This window comes from Lytechinus variegatus, chromosome 1, assembly GCF_018143015.1.
Source record: "Lytechinus variegatus isolate NC3 chromosome 1, Lvar_3.0, whole genome shotgun sequence".
Classification (NCBI taxonomy): Eukaryota; Metazoa; Echinodermata; class Echinoidea; order Temnopleuroida; family Toxopneustidae; genus Lytechinus; species Lytechinus variegatus.
The window spans coordinates 18,197,282-18,212,742 of record NC_054740.1 but is presented as its reverse complement, the minus strand read 5'-3'; the positions used below and the strand labels follow the sequence as shown (position 1 = coordinate 18,212,742).

The 15,461-nt window shown below is 36.3% G+C and overlaps 2 protein-coding genes across 2 annotated transcripts; one reads left to right on the top strand and one right to left on the bottom strand.

Annotated features, from left to right (window-relative positions):
• The first annotated feature begins 4,196 nt into the window (after positions 1-4,196).
• Positions 4,197-8,449, top strand: LOC121406136 (polyprenol reductase-like). The gene is made up of 5 exons (XM_041597158.1): positions 4,197-4,399; positions 5,274-5,425; positions 6,491-6,682; positions 7,223-7,360; positions 7,923-8,449. The coding sequence occupies exons 1-5, from the start codon at positions 4,218-4,220 to the stop codon at positions 8,171-8,173; spliced, it is 915 nt and encodes a 304-aa protein (XP_041453092.1). The 5' UTR covers positions 4,197-4,217; the 3' UTR covers positions 8,174-8,449.
• Positions 8,450-9,912: 1,463 nt separating this feature from the next.
• LOC121408021 (speriolin-like protein) lies at positions 9,913-13,813 on the bottom strand. The gene is made up of 3 exons (XM_041599324.1): positions 13,607-13,813; positions 11,590-11,802; positions 9,913-10,978 (listed from the first exon to the last, which is right to left on the bottom strand). The coding sequence occupies exons 1-3, from the start codon at positions 13,704-13,706 to the stop codon at positions 10,842-10,844; spliced, it is 450 nt and encodes a 149-aa protein (XP_041455258.1). The 5' UTR covers positions 13,707-13,813; the 3' UTR covers positions 9,913-10,841.
• Between the last annotated feature and the right edge of the window lie 1,648 nt (positions 13,814-15,461).

Below are 15,461 nucleotides of genomic sequence, written 5' to 3'. Positions count from 1 at the left end.
CAGCTCGGTTCCCCGCCTCAGCTCACTCTTATCTTTGATACGAAATCTGCCGCGCCACAGCAATGTTCGGTTTCTTCAAATGTACAAATAGAAAACGAAAACCGTCTTCCTTGGCCTTCCAGCTCCGCAGCCGCCCCACTCAGCTGTCCACTCTTTCTGCAAAGCGGCCCCTGGGACCCGTTGCAGAAAGAGTTGCAATCAAACGTAACTCTAAAAATCACGCGCATCTTGATTTTCAACCTGTTTTCAACCAATCAACAGCACGCATTTTGGACTTGCGATTGATTTTTTGACTTGCAAGCGCAACTCTTTCTGCAACGGACCCCTGGTCAGTGGGCCGCCCTAAAAAAGGGCCCTTCATTGTTTGGGTTTTTTGGTGGCTTATCTGCAATATTGGCCTACGATGCCAACGATGGGATACTGAAAATCAAATTAAAGAGCCTAGCGCCTATGACTGATCTGAACAAGCTCCTAACGAGCCGACGATGCCGGATGCCAACGTTGCATGTGGGACTGATAGGCGTTCGAAAAAGGATCAGTGGTTTAATGAGCCAAGATTTTGAGGGGGCCAGATATGGTATATTGGGCAAAATTATAAAAATTTGCAAGCGAGCGAAGCGATTGAGCAAAATTTCAACATATTTATTTTAAAAACAATGGTGATAGAAAATATTCAGAAATTATTATCATATTTTATTAATTTCACCCTTCTATCTTTCCTTTTTTATTTTTTTCTTCTTGGTCGTCAAAAAAATTGGGGAGGGGGAGGGCGACGAGTGACCCCATCTGTACGCCACTGTATAGACTATTTACGCAAATACCAACATTTTTCATAGTCTATGATGAAATTTTGTTTGTTTTGTTTCATTTTTCTAAAAAGTAACGGCTAGTCCCAGCGGCTAGTGTCAGACAAGCGTAGCTACCACTGATAAAAAAATAAAACAAGCATAATATTGAAAATTTCATCAAAATCTGCTGAATATAAAAGTTATGACATTTTTAAGTTTAGCTTATTTTTCACAAAAGTTATATGCACAACTCAGTGACGTGATAAAAGAGTCAATGATGTCCCTCATCTTTTTTATTTTATTGTTTGAAATTTGGTCCTTATTTGACTATAATTACCAGTTTGATTTAATCATGCATAAACTGTTAAAATACATGTAATGGTAATTCCACATATTCAGGAAGGAATAAAGTTTTGTTTCACTGACAATGAGGAGAAAATAATAATTTTTCATATTTCATATAATAAGGTACAAAATAAATTGTGAGAGGTTGACGTCCTCCGGTCATCACTCTGTTCATTTGCATAACGACTGGGATGTGCATATAAGTTTAAATTACTCCTAAAATGATATAATCACAGATAAGAATATGACATCACTTCTCATACTTACAGCACATGCTACATGTATTGTGTTTTATTAGAAATGCATGATCACTTCCTCGATTTGGTTTTTATCCTATGCTATCTTATGCTTTTCTTAAGAATATGCCTGACTGGTCAAATATTACATAATTACCTTTGCTCCTGAACTCTCTCTCTGTTTACCTCTGGCCCTTTCTCTCTCTCTATCTCTTTCTTCCTATCTTACCACGTCCTTTTACTTTCTCATTTCAAATCTTATTCTGATGTGTATATATATTTTCTTTACTTATGTTTTCTTTATGTTATGAAATATATGTTTTTTGGTATTTATGCAGAGCCCTGTGGAAGACCAGCGATTTTTAATGAATTTTTTAATTGTATATATTGTGTAATTTTGCATATTTGTTTGTATAAAGCTGAACAGGCTACTCTGGATAAAGATGTGAAATAAATAAATAAAAAATAAATAAATAAGTGTTTTGTGAAATTAAGCGAAACTTTGAAATGTCATAACTTTCTTATCCGATTTTGATGAAATTTTCAGTGTTATGCTGGTTGGATTTTTCTCCTTTTATTCAAATCAACTTTTTGTTGGGGTGGACCGTCCTTTGATGTCATGCTTTTGCTTACATTAATCATGCATTACAGATCGTGGTTATCCTGGTCAGTTGGTACATACAAAAATAGCAACATAAGAGCAAGTGGTTAGAAACATTATGATCCCATGCAGGTGGGAGGAGTATATAACCTTTGGAGCAGCCACCCCCCCCCCCTCGAAATTTCAAAAACTTGCATTTGTACTGATTTTTTTTCTTCAAAAATTCACCAAACGTACGTGTGCATAAAAGTTCAATTTCACTTTAGAAAAAAAAGAGCTCCTTTTTCGCTTTTGAGTTTCTCCCGAAAATTTGCTCCCTCAGAAAAAAAAGTGTGACAGTCAGTGTATCTATAGTGGTCGAAAATCCGAGTTCATAATCCTTTACATAAAATTATATAGGCCCCAAAATATATACAACATACAATAAAAAAAAATATAACACTTACACAAAGCATCTCCAACACGATAAACCAAAAATTTAAAATAAATGTGTTTAGTTGTACTCTCTTAGCCTCATCAGTCTATATTTTGGGTTTGATTTTGCGGCTTGCCATAAGAAAAATTGATTTAACCAAAATGATTTTCAAAATATCATTCATGCTCGGATAATAATTGCCTATTTGCGAAGATCGAGCTGCATGGTAATCATATGCAATTTATCTGTGATGATGCCCATCCATCGAAATATTTGCTTATCATGGCTAAATGAAATGCTCCCAGAAATGCTTGTCATAGAATTCCTGGTAAAACAACAAGTGGATGCAAATTTGATATATCACATTATTTTTTTGTATGATAAAGATTCGTCAATAAGGGGGCGGGGCGCGCGTTTCCGTTTTACACCCTGGCGAAGGCATTTTCCGGAAAAGTAGCCAAAAAGCGACTAGTGAAGAGTCTACACACGTCGCTGGTTGCATGCAGCGTGCGACACAGGCGAGTCCACCACCGCATGCAATTTGCACAGTTACTGATCAGAGCACAGAGTTCCTCGGCACTTCATGTGGCAGTCAGGAGTGAAATCCGAACATGCTTTTGCAGTCGCGTTGTTTATGATAGTTTTTTTTCCAAAAATAAATTAACTAAATGAATAGAATGACAGACAAAATCAAAATAAACAGATACTTATAATGGAAAGACAAATTGAAGTTTGATGGATTGATACACTTAGAAGCTGCCGAAAGATAGATATAGAAGACTGATAAATAGATAGAGACAAGAAAGACAGATAGATAGATAGAAATAGAGAGAGAGAGAGAGAGGGAGAGAGAGGTGGATAGATAGATAGAAAGAGAGAGAAAGAGGGAGAGATGGATGGATAGATAGATAAATAGAGAGAGGGGGAGAGACAGAGAGGTCGATATATAGAGGGGGAGAGAGAGATCGAGAGAGAGAGATGTTATAGATAGAAATATGGACGGACAAAGAGAAAGAGAGAAAAAAGACAGACAGATGCTAGAGAAGGAGAGAGAGAGAATTTGAGAGACAGATAGATAGATGTTTGAGATAGAAAGATAAAGAATGAGAGAAACAGAGAAGATAGACAAATTAACCGATACTGTAGTTTCATAGATAGATAGATAAATAAAAGACAGACAGAGAGAGAGAGCTGGAGAATTTGAGAGATAGATAGATGTCAGATAGATCAAGAATGAGAGAGAAGAGCGACAAATTAACAGATAGATACTGTAGTTACATAGGTAGGTAGAGAGAGAGAAATAAAGACAGACAGATGGATGGATAGATAGAGAGAGATAGAGAATTTGAGATAGATCGATGTTAGATAAAGAATGAGAGAGACAGAGAAGATTATTAGATAGATAGATACTGCAGTTACATAGATAGATAGAGATAGAATTTGAGAGATAGATATATAGACAGATAGAGAAAAAGACAGACATCAGCAAATCGGTAAGGCAAATGATCAAGGCAAACATTCGTATTGAACCTGGAAAGTATAAGCTCAGCTGCATTATTTGCAAGTACGGTATATGTTCTGCGGATAACTTCGGTGCGGACTTTGGATCGCGCGCCCAGCCGATAATGTAAACAAACGTAGACGTAGACTCATTACTAGTCGCTTTTTGGCTACTTTTCCGGAAAATGCCTTCGCCAGGGTGTAAAACGGAAACGCGCGGGCGGGGCGCGTGGGCAATGAGCAGATTACGTAATTCGTGTGCGCCTAGCTAGCTAGCTATATATGATCCCAATTACATTTCAACTTAAATTCAAGTCTCAAGTCAAGACAGGATGGATCTGTTATCGTGGATTTGGCTTGTTTTTACTCTGTCATTTCTGTTTGTGATACTTTCTTATTCACAAACTGTGTATAATTGTTTACCGAACCTGTTAAAAGATGTTGTTGTCTACGGAAAGCTATTAGACCCCCGGAAACGGACCAGTATCCAACAGTTTCTGCTTGTACCAAAGAGGTTTGTGTGCAGAAGCATTTTAACGACGGTCCCACGTATTCTAATTTGAGTTAGTGTGACATCACATTAACAAAGCATTATCGTGCGATACTGCGATTCTTTTTAAAATTAATAGAGAACTACTTATTGAGGTTGAGAAGAGAAGAAGAAGAAAGGAGGAGGAGGGGGGGGGGAGAAGAGGGGAGGGGAACAAGTATAGGAAGGAGGGGGGGGGGGGGGAGAACAAATATGAAGTATACTGTCAAAGTGTATCCTTCACTGCTTGGCCTAGCTCACTCATTCAATGAACAAGGTTATGATATAACCTTGTTCTCAGTTACATCTCCATGTGTGGCAAAATAAGGGTGGCAATGTTTGGCTTATTTTCGCTTTTTTATGGGACAAATGCTTGATTTTCTTACACTGTCAGTTTTCATTACAGCTATTCATATAACTTGGCTCTTCTGTAATTTTTTTTTTTTGATTATTTTTTTCTTAATTAAAAATAGAGATTGAAAAATGAAAATTTTCTTGCCATATTACTTTCCACCAATAGAGGGTGTTCACAAAAATATGCCCAAAATTCAAGTTTTTGAGTGCTCTGGTGAATACAAAAATTATTCCCAAGTTACTAATGAAAAATAAATTGCAACTGTATGGAAATTAGTAATTTTGGTCACAAAAGTGATATTTTAATGGTTTTTAAAGTGTGTGCTATGTACAGCATTGGCATACCAAAGTCCTACCTGTAGATTCTCCACAGGCAGGATGGTAGCAGTGAACAAGTGGCTTAGCTTATCTTTCATACACAACTAACTCTCTTGTGTCCGATCATAGTAAAACTGATGCTCATCCTCCATCAATCAATGAATAAAGATTTGTTATATTTTTGCAGATGGTTTGTTCATTTTTACATCCTATCTTTCATCTGGAATGGCTTTATTTTGATGAATATTCTTCAGTGTACTTTCCAAGGTTCAGTCTTGCCAGATTGGTTTACTAAGATGATCACATTTCTGACAAAGTATCCTGTATCACACCCTTCAGGTGAGTGTAATGTCAGATTAACCAAAATGGTATGAAGAAAAAAAAACAATGTCATGGTTTGTTGATGATCCAGCTGATCTGCATATTTTTTTTTTGAAATTATAAGACATGTATACCTACAAGCAATTTGCTGTTTTTGTGTTATGTTATAGGATTATTAATGATTAATCCCTTTTATTTTATGTCATTTTGTTTTAAATGGTTTCAAACAATTTTCATTTATTCATATACTTTAGAAAAAATCTATTAATTAAATTTTAGTCCAAATTATTAATTTACAAATGTTTTGTTTCTGTGTGCATGCAGTTGACCACACCAAAATGACCAATCTCAAGTTAAACCCACTCTATTGTTTAAGCTTATTTTGTGACATTAGTCTATATTCTTTTAAGCTTGACAATTGACACATTCTCTGAACTAATGCTGCTCATAGAATTACTGCTGTGATAATATTGGGTTCTTTTTAGGTATAAACAATAAAACAAAGCAAGATAGTAATAGTGAAGTAATAATAGAGTAAATCAGAAGGAGGGGGCTACATTATTAAGTTGGACACAAATTTTATTGTGATTAGATCATGGGCAGATCCACTAGGGGCAAGCAAGTGGGCCTTGCCTGCCCCCCTAGATCCATATTGTAGAAAAAGACGATAGAAAGAATTGTCAGAAAACTTTATTTGGGGAAAATGCTTCCCAGAAGTGGTGATGAACTTTGACCTCATTGGTTGTTGATTTATGTAAGAAAATTGCTCCCACAGGCAATCTTGGATCCGTTCCTACTATACTCAAGGAATAAAATATTGATACGTTTTAAGAGAAATTTTGAACTGATAAATAATTTTGATACCTTTTGCAGGTGTGTATCCAGCATCAGCTCCAACAAAGAATTTCAAGGGCCCACTTGTCTAGGAACAGTTATGACTCTATTATGATTGTCCTTGGGCGGGGCCTATACATTTCTTTGTGGAAGTTGATGCTGGATACCCTGCTGTTGTGAAATTGTTTAAATGAAATGTTGAATACATGCTCACAATGTCTCCCCTTCTGATCTTATCTCCAAACCCAGCTGATCTACTCACTGTCATAATAGCCATGGTAGTCATCGTTATCCATGCACATAGGAGAATCTATGAATGTGTTGCCATCAGTGTATACTCCAACTCCAGTATTCATATAAGTCACTACATCACAGGCATCATGTTTTACTCATTTGTTGGCATCAGTGTTGTGGCAGAGGGACCAAATTTTAGTGTGAAAGGTTTGTTGATGATTGTATTATTAGGTGTAAAAAATATTTAGACAGTAGCTAAACAGTTACTGTACCCAATGACAGTAACATTGGGGCAATAACATCCGACCCCCATTTTTCTCAAGTCTTACTTCACTTCATAAAGTGACCAAGTCATGGTTCTTTGAGAACATTACAGACTGTCAAAAGAAAAAGAAATCAGGGACAGAAAATTTAATGAAGGTCCCATATGTAGGGGGTCGGATATACATATTTTATGGAATTGCCCATTGACAATTGTCTTGGATAAATGATTTAGCAGCTTGATAGCCTAACAAAAAGATCTGTATTTGATTTAATTTACTGTTTGATGAAATGCAAAATGTAAAACCATTACAAATACATTTTATATTCGTGATCACATCTTTCTTTGTCACATTTTTTTTGCAAAGTCTTATCCGTTGCTCTAATATAAAAATGAATATGGGATGGTTTTTGTTAATACTCACTATGCTGCATGTGCAGTACTCAGAATGCTACGAAATGATGCTTTATTTATGTTGTTTTTAGGTGGAGCTATTCAAGCACTGGATCTTTTGAAACACATCCGCTGGTATCACATAGCGGGCTTATTAATGTTCATTTGGGCCAGTTTACATCATCATAGAGCTCATGTCATCTTTGCAAGTTTGAGAAAAACAAAGAAAGGTAAGGAAAAAAAACTTCTAGTCAACTGAAAATTTAGTGTTGATTCTGAGACGGTTTCAGATGAGGGAGTGAATCTCACTTTCTGTTTGGCTACATGTCATGAAGCTTTTATGTGTAATTTGCATATTTATTTCATGATTCATAGATGTAAAGTTGTGTTTACAGGCAACATACAATTACAAGGGGACATAATACATTTTCCTGTTCATTGTGACATGCAACTGTTATCAAAGCTACTTTTGGATGGTGATGTTAAAGGTCGGCCGAAGTCTAATAAAGTAATCATATCTGATTGCTACATGTCTGTAAAAACTCCATTACATAGATGTCATTATCATTTGATAAAATCTCAGTCTTGATATTCCTGGACATTATTCCATAATAAAACTTGTTTTTATGTTAAGCTAAAGCTGCTCTTATGATCTACCTAAATGGTGCAGTTTGGTTGATTTACAGCACATATAGACTCTTATGGATTTATACTAAGTTAGTATCATTTTTATTACTATACTAGTACGTCATCTGACATATATTATGTATATTTTTGTCATATATGTTTCAGATGTTAGCCGTCATATGATCCCCCAAGGAGATTGGTTTGACTACGTCTCATGTCCCCACTACTTTGCGGAATGCCTCATTTATGCCTCTCTTGGGGTCATCCTTGGTGGTTATCATACAACATGGTGGTTAGTCCTGGCCTTTGTGTTTTCCAATCAGATAGCTGCATCAACCAAGGTCCATCGATGGTACCAGGACAAGTTTGATAATTACCCTAAAGAGAGGAAGGCTTTTTTCCCATTCCTCTTTTAATATCTCCTGAAGATTCCTGGTTAACTCTAGACCAGACTTTTGGACATGTTGATATTGTGATCGAGGGGAAATGTTGGCAATTAATCAGTAATCAACAATGGCCAATCAAGATCATTGTTTAATGTGCATTCTGTTCAAAACACTGATCATGAACCAATCAGAGTTGGTCTTTCATATTTGCAATCCATGTCAAACTTTTGTGTTCTGAGGCCCAGCTAGGTCCAAACCTCACATCACATCAGGTACGGAAATGAAAGACTTCTCCTGTTGATTTTCCGGTCTTCACTCCATGTATTTGACAATTAATCTAGACAGTTTGAACTGTCTAGATTGAAATGTCTGAATCAAAACTTAAACTATGGAAATTCAGACAGCCACATCATTAATAATATAGAATATGTATGTCTGATCATTGTGCTTTCAAGAGATGATTTATGCCTTTGTATGCATTGCAAATGTGATTGATGAACTGTGTCAAACATTAATTCATTTTAAAGTTGAAATTTTACTTAACAAAGAAGACCATTCTATATGAAAAGGGATCTGTCTTTGCCTAAAAATATTAATTTTTATCTAAGTCTATTAGAGGAATTTAGCAATTTTCAATCCCCCAAACATTCCAGTGTCTAAAACTAAATTGCTATTATGTGCTATACATAATCACATTTCTTGACAAGGTAATCGTGTAAATGATGTTTTATCTTGGGATCTTGGATTATTTATTTTTCAGCATGCTACAGTGTAATAGCAATAGGACAACAGGGATTAGGATTATTTGCCTAATGACTTGGAGGCAAGGACAGAATGAAGACGATACTATAGGCTAGGTTTAAAGAATCAGTTTTAATCATTTTGTTTCTGTACATACAATTAGAAATTGTACTTAGAATAAATGTTTTTTTTTTATTTACAATGTTTTTCTTTTACAAAAAATTTAATCTTGTGATATAGTATATTAATCTCCCAAATGATTTGTGTATAACAAGGGTGGCATCTCAGTTATGTGGCAATCCAGGTATATTTATTGGTATTCAAAGAGTACATACTACACACAACTTTGGGGGTGTTTTACAAAAATTTAAGTATGACTTAGAGTCGTTAAATGCCGACACGTACATGATATGTAACGCGCAATCTGATTGATGGATACACGGTAGTACGTGTCCTGTGCACATGATCTGACCAATGTGGTGATGTCTTCTATGCCATATGCAACTGGGAATTATAGTGTGACTCTAGGTCACACTTAAATCTTTGTGACACACCCCCAGGTCCGGTTGAATTATCTGATTTCTTTAGCAAAATTTTCTGCTAAGTATTTAAGCCTGATAGCCCATGGTTTAGTTAAACTTATGTTTCCTTATACCACACTTTTATGGAGTGCCAAGTTATTTGTATTCTGCTGGAAAAAGTTGTCAAGAATTAATTTGAGTTGTGAAATAGAAAGAATAGGAAAATACAAAAATATCATGAATTTTAATGAATTAATTGATGAAATATAATGTGGAAGAAGTATTATGAAGCCAGCATTCCATAGAAGTTTGGTTTAAAAGTCTAGTTTAGACTAGGGCAAAACTTAGGTTTACCACCCATGGAGGTTTAAACGTAACTCCTGTATTTGAATAGCCTCTGTGAATTCAACATGGGCACACTAGTATGTTCATAGCAATGGTTCCCAGAGTTAACTGAGATCACACTTGTATGGAATGCTAGCTGCCAAATCATTTACCAAGTTCAGTGATAAGTTAAAAAAAATTTTTTTGTAATAATAAAAGAAACATGATGTGAGTATTCAATGAATTTCTATCATTTGATAATTGTGTCACTGCCATGTATATCGAGGAAGGGAGATATATCCTAGCATTACATAGAAGTTTGTCAAGAGATAAACCTGGGTTTAAAAATAGCAAAAAAAACATCAATTACATTATCAAACTTGTTTGTAATTATGGTCATCAAACATGGCACTGTATACCACTTATACATCTCATTAAGTTATTGTTATATGAAAATTAATATCTTTTTTAATATTGCCTTGCAAAGATATATTAGCTACATGAAGTATATCTGACTTTACCAATGTTTACGGGTAAGTGAAAAATAATTTTTGCCAAAATTGTGGTATTACACCATAAATAGCTTCCAGAAACTGCAATATTGGGAGACGGTAGGTCAACATGGGATGATCATGGTTGTTTATATTTTCTGGAAATGTGTTTTTGGTAAATGTCCAGCTTGGTGTTTACGAAATATTAGATTCAATTTTACTGGAGTATACTTTTTCCAATAAATGTACATGTAAAGGTAACTTAAACTAATATCAATGATCAATCAAAAGTTGAGATTGGTTCAGCTTTAAATTTTTATGTGATAATTTTAAGGCTCATCTTAAGATGCCATTAAATTTGTATCATGTTTACAACTTTTAAGAAGTGATTTTTTTTATAGATAACTTATGTAATTCTGATTGATTTAACTGAAATGACTATATGCCATTGATACATTTCTGATTAAAAGTGCCATAAAGAAGTTATTGGCATCTATGTTACATTTTTTATACGTAAGCTCCGATTCTGTATGTGAGTGGCCACTCCGCATCTTCATGCTGCTCTGCTTCTCATATTCCTATCAGACCAACCCTTTGACTGGTGAACTTTGACCCAGTACCTCACCATGTGAAGAGAGGGATGTTATATTTCTTGCTGAGATAAAAGAGGCAGTCGAGAATGATGATCATGTCATGGATGTATTTCTGTGGAATCCTCCACAGAACTTCTTCTTTCAGTGCTTGTGGTTCGAACCAACCTGAGTGAAATTGTAGGAAAAAGAGGTAGATGGTATGATAAAATCAGTTATTGAACAGAGAATGGAGACAGAGAAGACGTGAAAAAGAATGGATAGTGGAGAACGGAGCGAAGAGTGTGGAAAAAGAAGGGGTAAAGGCAATATAATAGGATAGAGAAATGAGAAGGAGGGGTTGGATATGGAGAGATATGGGCAGGGCAGTATAACAAAATACCGAAATGCGAAAAAGAGTAAGTGATAAAGAAGGGGGACAAGGAATGGGAATGAAAGCAGGGATATGAAAAGGAGAAAGGGATGGATATAAAAAAAGACACAAGCGGATTAAAATATAAAAGGGAGAAAAACTCAGATGAAGCAAAATGCGGATATGAGACCAATTATAATTAGAGAAGAAAAGAGAATGGAGGGTTCATAAATAGCCATAAAAGAATATGAAAGCTATAAAAGAATAAAATGATTGATTAAAATTTAAGGGGGGTGACTCAACGAGAGAAGGAAGTGTTTATTAAAAATGAAAAACAGAAATAATAAAAATCAAGAGGAAATTAGTCTTTAAAAAAGATGGGGAAAAACATATTGTTTTAAAGAATATGCAAGCACCGGATACCTACCTCTTTTCCTGGCTGCACTCTTTGCCCTGACGTTGGTCGGGAAAGTCCCAAATTTCTTGATGAGATGAGCGACAAGTTTCGGATGAAACTCGTGATTCCAACCACAGATCTGCAATTCACCTTTGACCTCGTCTAACTGCCTCTGAAGCATTGGTCGTTCATGGTAATCATAGTGACTTCGAATCATCTTTTCAATGTTTGACAGAGTATAACCTTGGATGTTAAGACGGATGAATAGAAACATTTGCTTCACTAGAACGGTTACATGAAGTAAACACATAAAAGGGTCAGATATCAACTCTGGTCAAACCATGGACGTGGTCAACACTATCTATCTTCAATAAAATACACAAAGTAAAATGTATATTTTGCACTTTTTATTTATCTATTTCTTCTTTATAGCCCCATCATTAATTAGAATACACAGGGAACAGGCGCTTGTGTGATATGAAACATCAGCACAAAATAATATTGAAAGCTACTTATCCGAGTAATAATAAATATCCCAATATTCAAAAGAACTACATCAACAAATGTTGATCTTAGATTAAATTATGATCGATGAAAAAAAATATTACACTGGCAGTTCATTTATAAAAGGCTTCTAGCAAATTAAGTGTAAGAAAACAGAATATAGAAGGAGATAATTCATGACTAAACCAGTCGATATAAATTATAAATAGCAAAATCTAGAATAGAATAAGTGTGATTATAATCCAATCGTAGTTGTTCATTAAAATCATTGACTTCAAGTAAATCGTCACCTAGAATCATGAGACGCGGAATGAAAGAGAGATCGGGGGGGGGGGGGGGGGTAAGACAGAAGAAGGATGTAAATGGAGGAAAGGATCGAGGCCCTTAACCCATTTGGCTCTGTCACGTTTTTCATGAAATAGGTGTATCATGCTGGAACATGTAAAACTTACATTTTTTTCAAACTGGCTTATACAGTGCGTATCAAAAAAAAGTTTACACTTTGAAAAGCTCCGGGAATTTAAAAATATACAACATGTGGGTAATTTTTTCACATACAATCCTGGGTTTGGGTCTCATCTATCCAATGAAAGTAAAAGTTTTGACAGAATGATACACTTGAGTGAGCACTGTCCATTTTTGTAAAGCTCGCAGAAATCTGTTTGCGCAGAAATGCCTGTTTGTACGCTGTGTCAAGGGTAAAGGGTGAAATCATACTTACCCTGCGAAACATTTCTCACACATTTCCCTTGCACTTTTAGTCAATTGAAATAAAACGGATACATTCAAGCATTTTCTGACAATTTTGAAACCCAAATTGAAATTTTATCACTTAGTATACACAACTTTTACCCTTTTTGTGCCTGCTGGATCTGAGGACATATCTGAATCTGAACCAAAGTTTATATCAGACATCTCTAGCACTTTTTCACTAAGTTTTTATCATTTAAAGTGGGTTTACATTGCATTTTTTTATTTAATACTTGTTTCTCCACACCTTTTCCAAGCTTGACAATGATTAACAAAATGAAAATCAAGCCTAAGCCATTTCATGTAAATCACAGCTCAGTGTAAAGCAAATATCGTCCCGATGGCCTCGGTGTGTGGGGGAGTGGGGTGTGGCGCATTGTACCCCTCGAAGTGGTTTGGGCAAAGAAACAAGTTAAATAGGTAAAAGATATCTTCAAATCAATTTTACTAGCTAAATTCCACGTGTTATTCATGATTAAGGTCTACTTTTATTCGCATAACTATTTCAAAGTTCTGCGCAAATCATTTTTCACTAACTTTTCAAAAGTAAGTGGTGCTCACTCAAGCGGAAATATTTTTCGACAGTTTTATCGTCATTTGCTTAAATGGACCTGTACCAATGTTAAAATGTGGAAAAATCCTCAGGATATTACATATGTATAATTTTACAGGATATTTTCTAAGTGTAAACTTTTTTTTGATACGCACTGTATAAGAATCAAATGTAATGTGTAATACTGATACCTGGCATTATGATTTCATAAACATGATATCTTAAGAATGTAATGTTTACCAGTCAGTTGCTTTGAGCCTCCTCGGAAGACCCTTGACAGAATGACTCGTTCGAGCTGGAAAGCAATCTCACCAAAGATGATGGTGTCGGAACCAGCCATAAATAGATTTTTCGGAGACGTCGTCTGGGTATCAACTGACCGTTTTCTTTCTGTGATGAAACCAAATACAGCCTTCAGTATATATTTCTCGTAAGTTCAGTGGCTGATCGGGGTGGGGATATTTATCAGTTATATTTCTTCATTTTGCACTTCATCTTGGGGCCATTTGTTGAATTTATTACTCTATTTATTTTTTGGAGCATAATAATCACCCCGTAATCACCCTAAAATGTGAGGATTTGAGATCAATAAATTAATTCTGAATATGAATTTACTTGAGCACATCGCCCAATCCTTTAACATATAAAGGTTCGTTTTCACACATATTTAAGTCTGAGTGAATCTTACGTACCCATTCCATGCTTCCTCGATGGTGTCTCTGTTTTTGAATATGTCTCTGCGCCGACACTATCATTAAGTTTCTTTTCATTTCTCTCTTCAAAGTCGGCCAATCTTGAACCAAGCTTCCCTTCAAGTTCACTCAAAGGACCCTCACTAATTGCAAGAGATCTTGAACTACCATCAAATCCAGATGAACAATCACATTTCAAACACGGAGGCAAGGATTTGCTGAGCTTGTTGATGTTGTCAGCAAGTCTTTCTCTACCATCCCTCTCCAATTTCACCATCTCACTTTCCATCGCATCCCGCCAGCTGTCGAATCGTTTGACGGCGTTGCGCCGAATTTCAGTAATCTTCACCTCATCATCCAGATTCTGCTTGTAAATACCATGAAGTTCGTTTTCTAGTGTCTCAATTGTTGAATCATTGTTTGAGATGTCAGACTCAGCGTTAAAGGATCTATGATCGCTCAGGGATTTCGACTGAAGTAGAGACGTACCTGAAGACAATCCCGATGAATTGGTCGTCACCCCGTCATATTTTGACCGTTTGCTTCTACTTTCTCCTCCAAAAGAAGCTTGGTCATACTGGGATCCATAACTATTGATATGTTCATGGTTGATATATCCATTTCCTCTACTACCAAATAATTTATTCACATTTACTGATGGACGAGGAGAGGTTTTATCGTCATTGAACGACAGCTCACGCTTAGCCGAGAAATTTTCATGCGAACATTTCGATCTTGCCCCTTCATTCTTGCTGATACTATTATGTCTATCTTCTTTTCTAGATGAAGTTGGTCTCTTTGACTTTCCACCACGTTGACAATTGCGTGAATCGGAGTTATCATTTAACGTAAGGCGTCGAAATGATCGCTCATCTCGAGAAACTTCTGAACGTTCATCATTTGCCGTCGAAGAACCATCTCGTTGATCCGCTAGCTTTCTCGACACAGAGCCCTGCGTCTTCTGAGGCGTGGTCAAATTCAACGGGTCACAGTTGTAGGAGCGGGGTATCGATGACACTGGGTCACCATAAATCAGTGATGTGTTTGCATTCATCTCATCTGCAAACGCAACTTTCTTCTGTGGAGTCTTCGCTGGTGTGGACGTCACTGGTCGAGAATCAACGTCTCTAGCAACGTCATGAGCTGCAAAAGCACGCAGACCCGGACTTGCAGCCAATCTTGATTCTTCCAGGAGGGACCAGACTCGAGTTTCTAGATCGTCATACCGACGTGCGTTCTTGCAACTAGCACTTGGTCGTTTAGGGGTCGATGTAATTGGTGTGGATCTCAACTGGGCGTCGTCATGGTCGTCGTCATCCTGACTTGTTGAGCAGCAGATCCTCACACAGGAGCTGTCTACGATGGTAGATTCACCGGGATGTGGCACAACATAAGAATCATTA

Coding starts and splice junctions, on each gene's coding strand:
- LOC121406136 (XM_041597158.1), top strand. CDS start 4,218: ATGGATCTGTTATCGTGGATTTGGCTTGTTTTTACTCTGTCATTTCTG. Junction 6,683..7,222: donor ACCAAATTTTAGTGTGAAAG/GTTTGTTGATGA, acceptor TGTTGTTTTTAG/GTGGAGCTATTCAAGCACTG. Junction 7,361..7,922: donor TTTGAGAAAAACAAAGAAAG/GTAAGGAAAAAA, acceptor TATATGTTTCAG/ATGTTAGCCGTCATATGATC.
- LOC121408021 (XM_041599324.1), bottom strand. CDS start 13,706: ATGGCTGGTTCCGACACCATCATCTTTGGTGAGATTGCTTTCCAGCTC. Junction 11,803..13,606: donor AGGCTCAAAGCAACTGACTG/GTAAACATTACA, acceptor TTAACATCCAAG/GTTATACTCTGTCAAACATT. Junction 10,979..11,589: donor GAGTGCAGCCAGGAAAAGAG/GTAGGTATCCGG, acceptor AATTTCACTCAG/GTTGGTTCGAACCACAAGCA.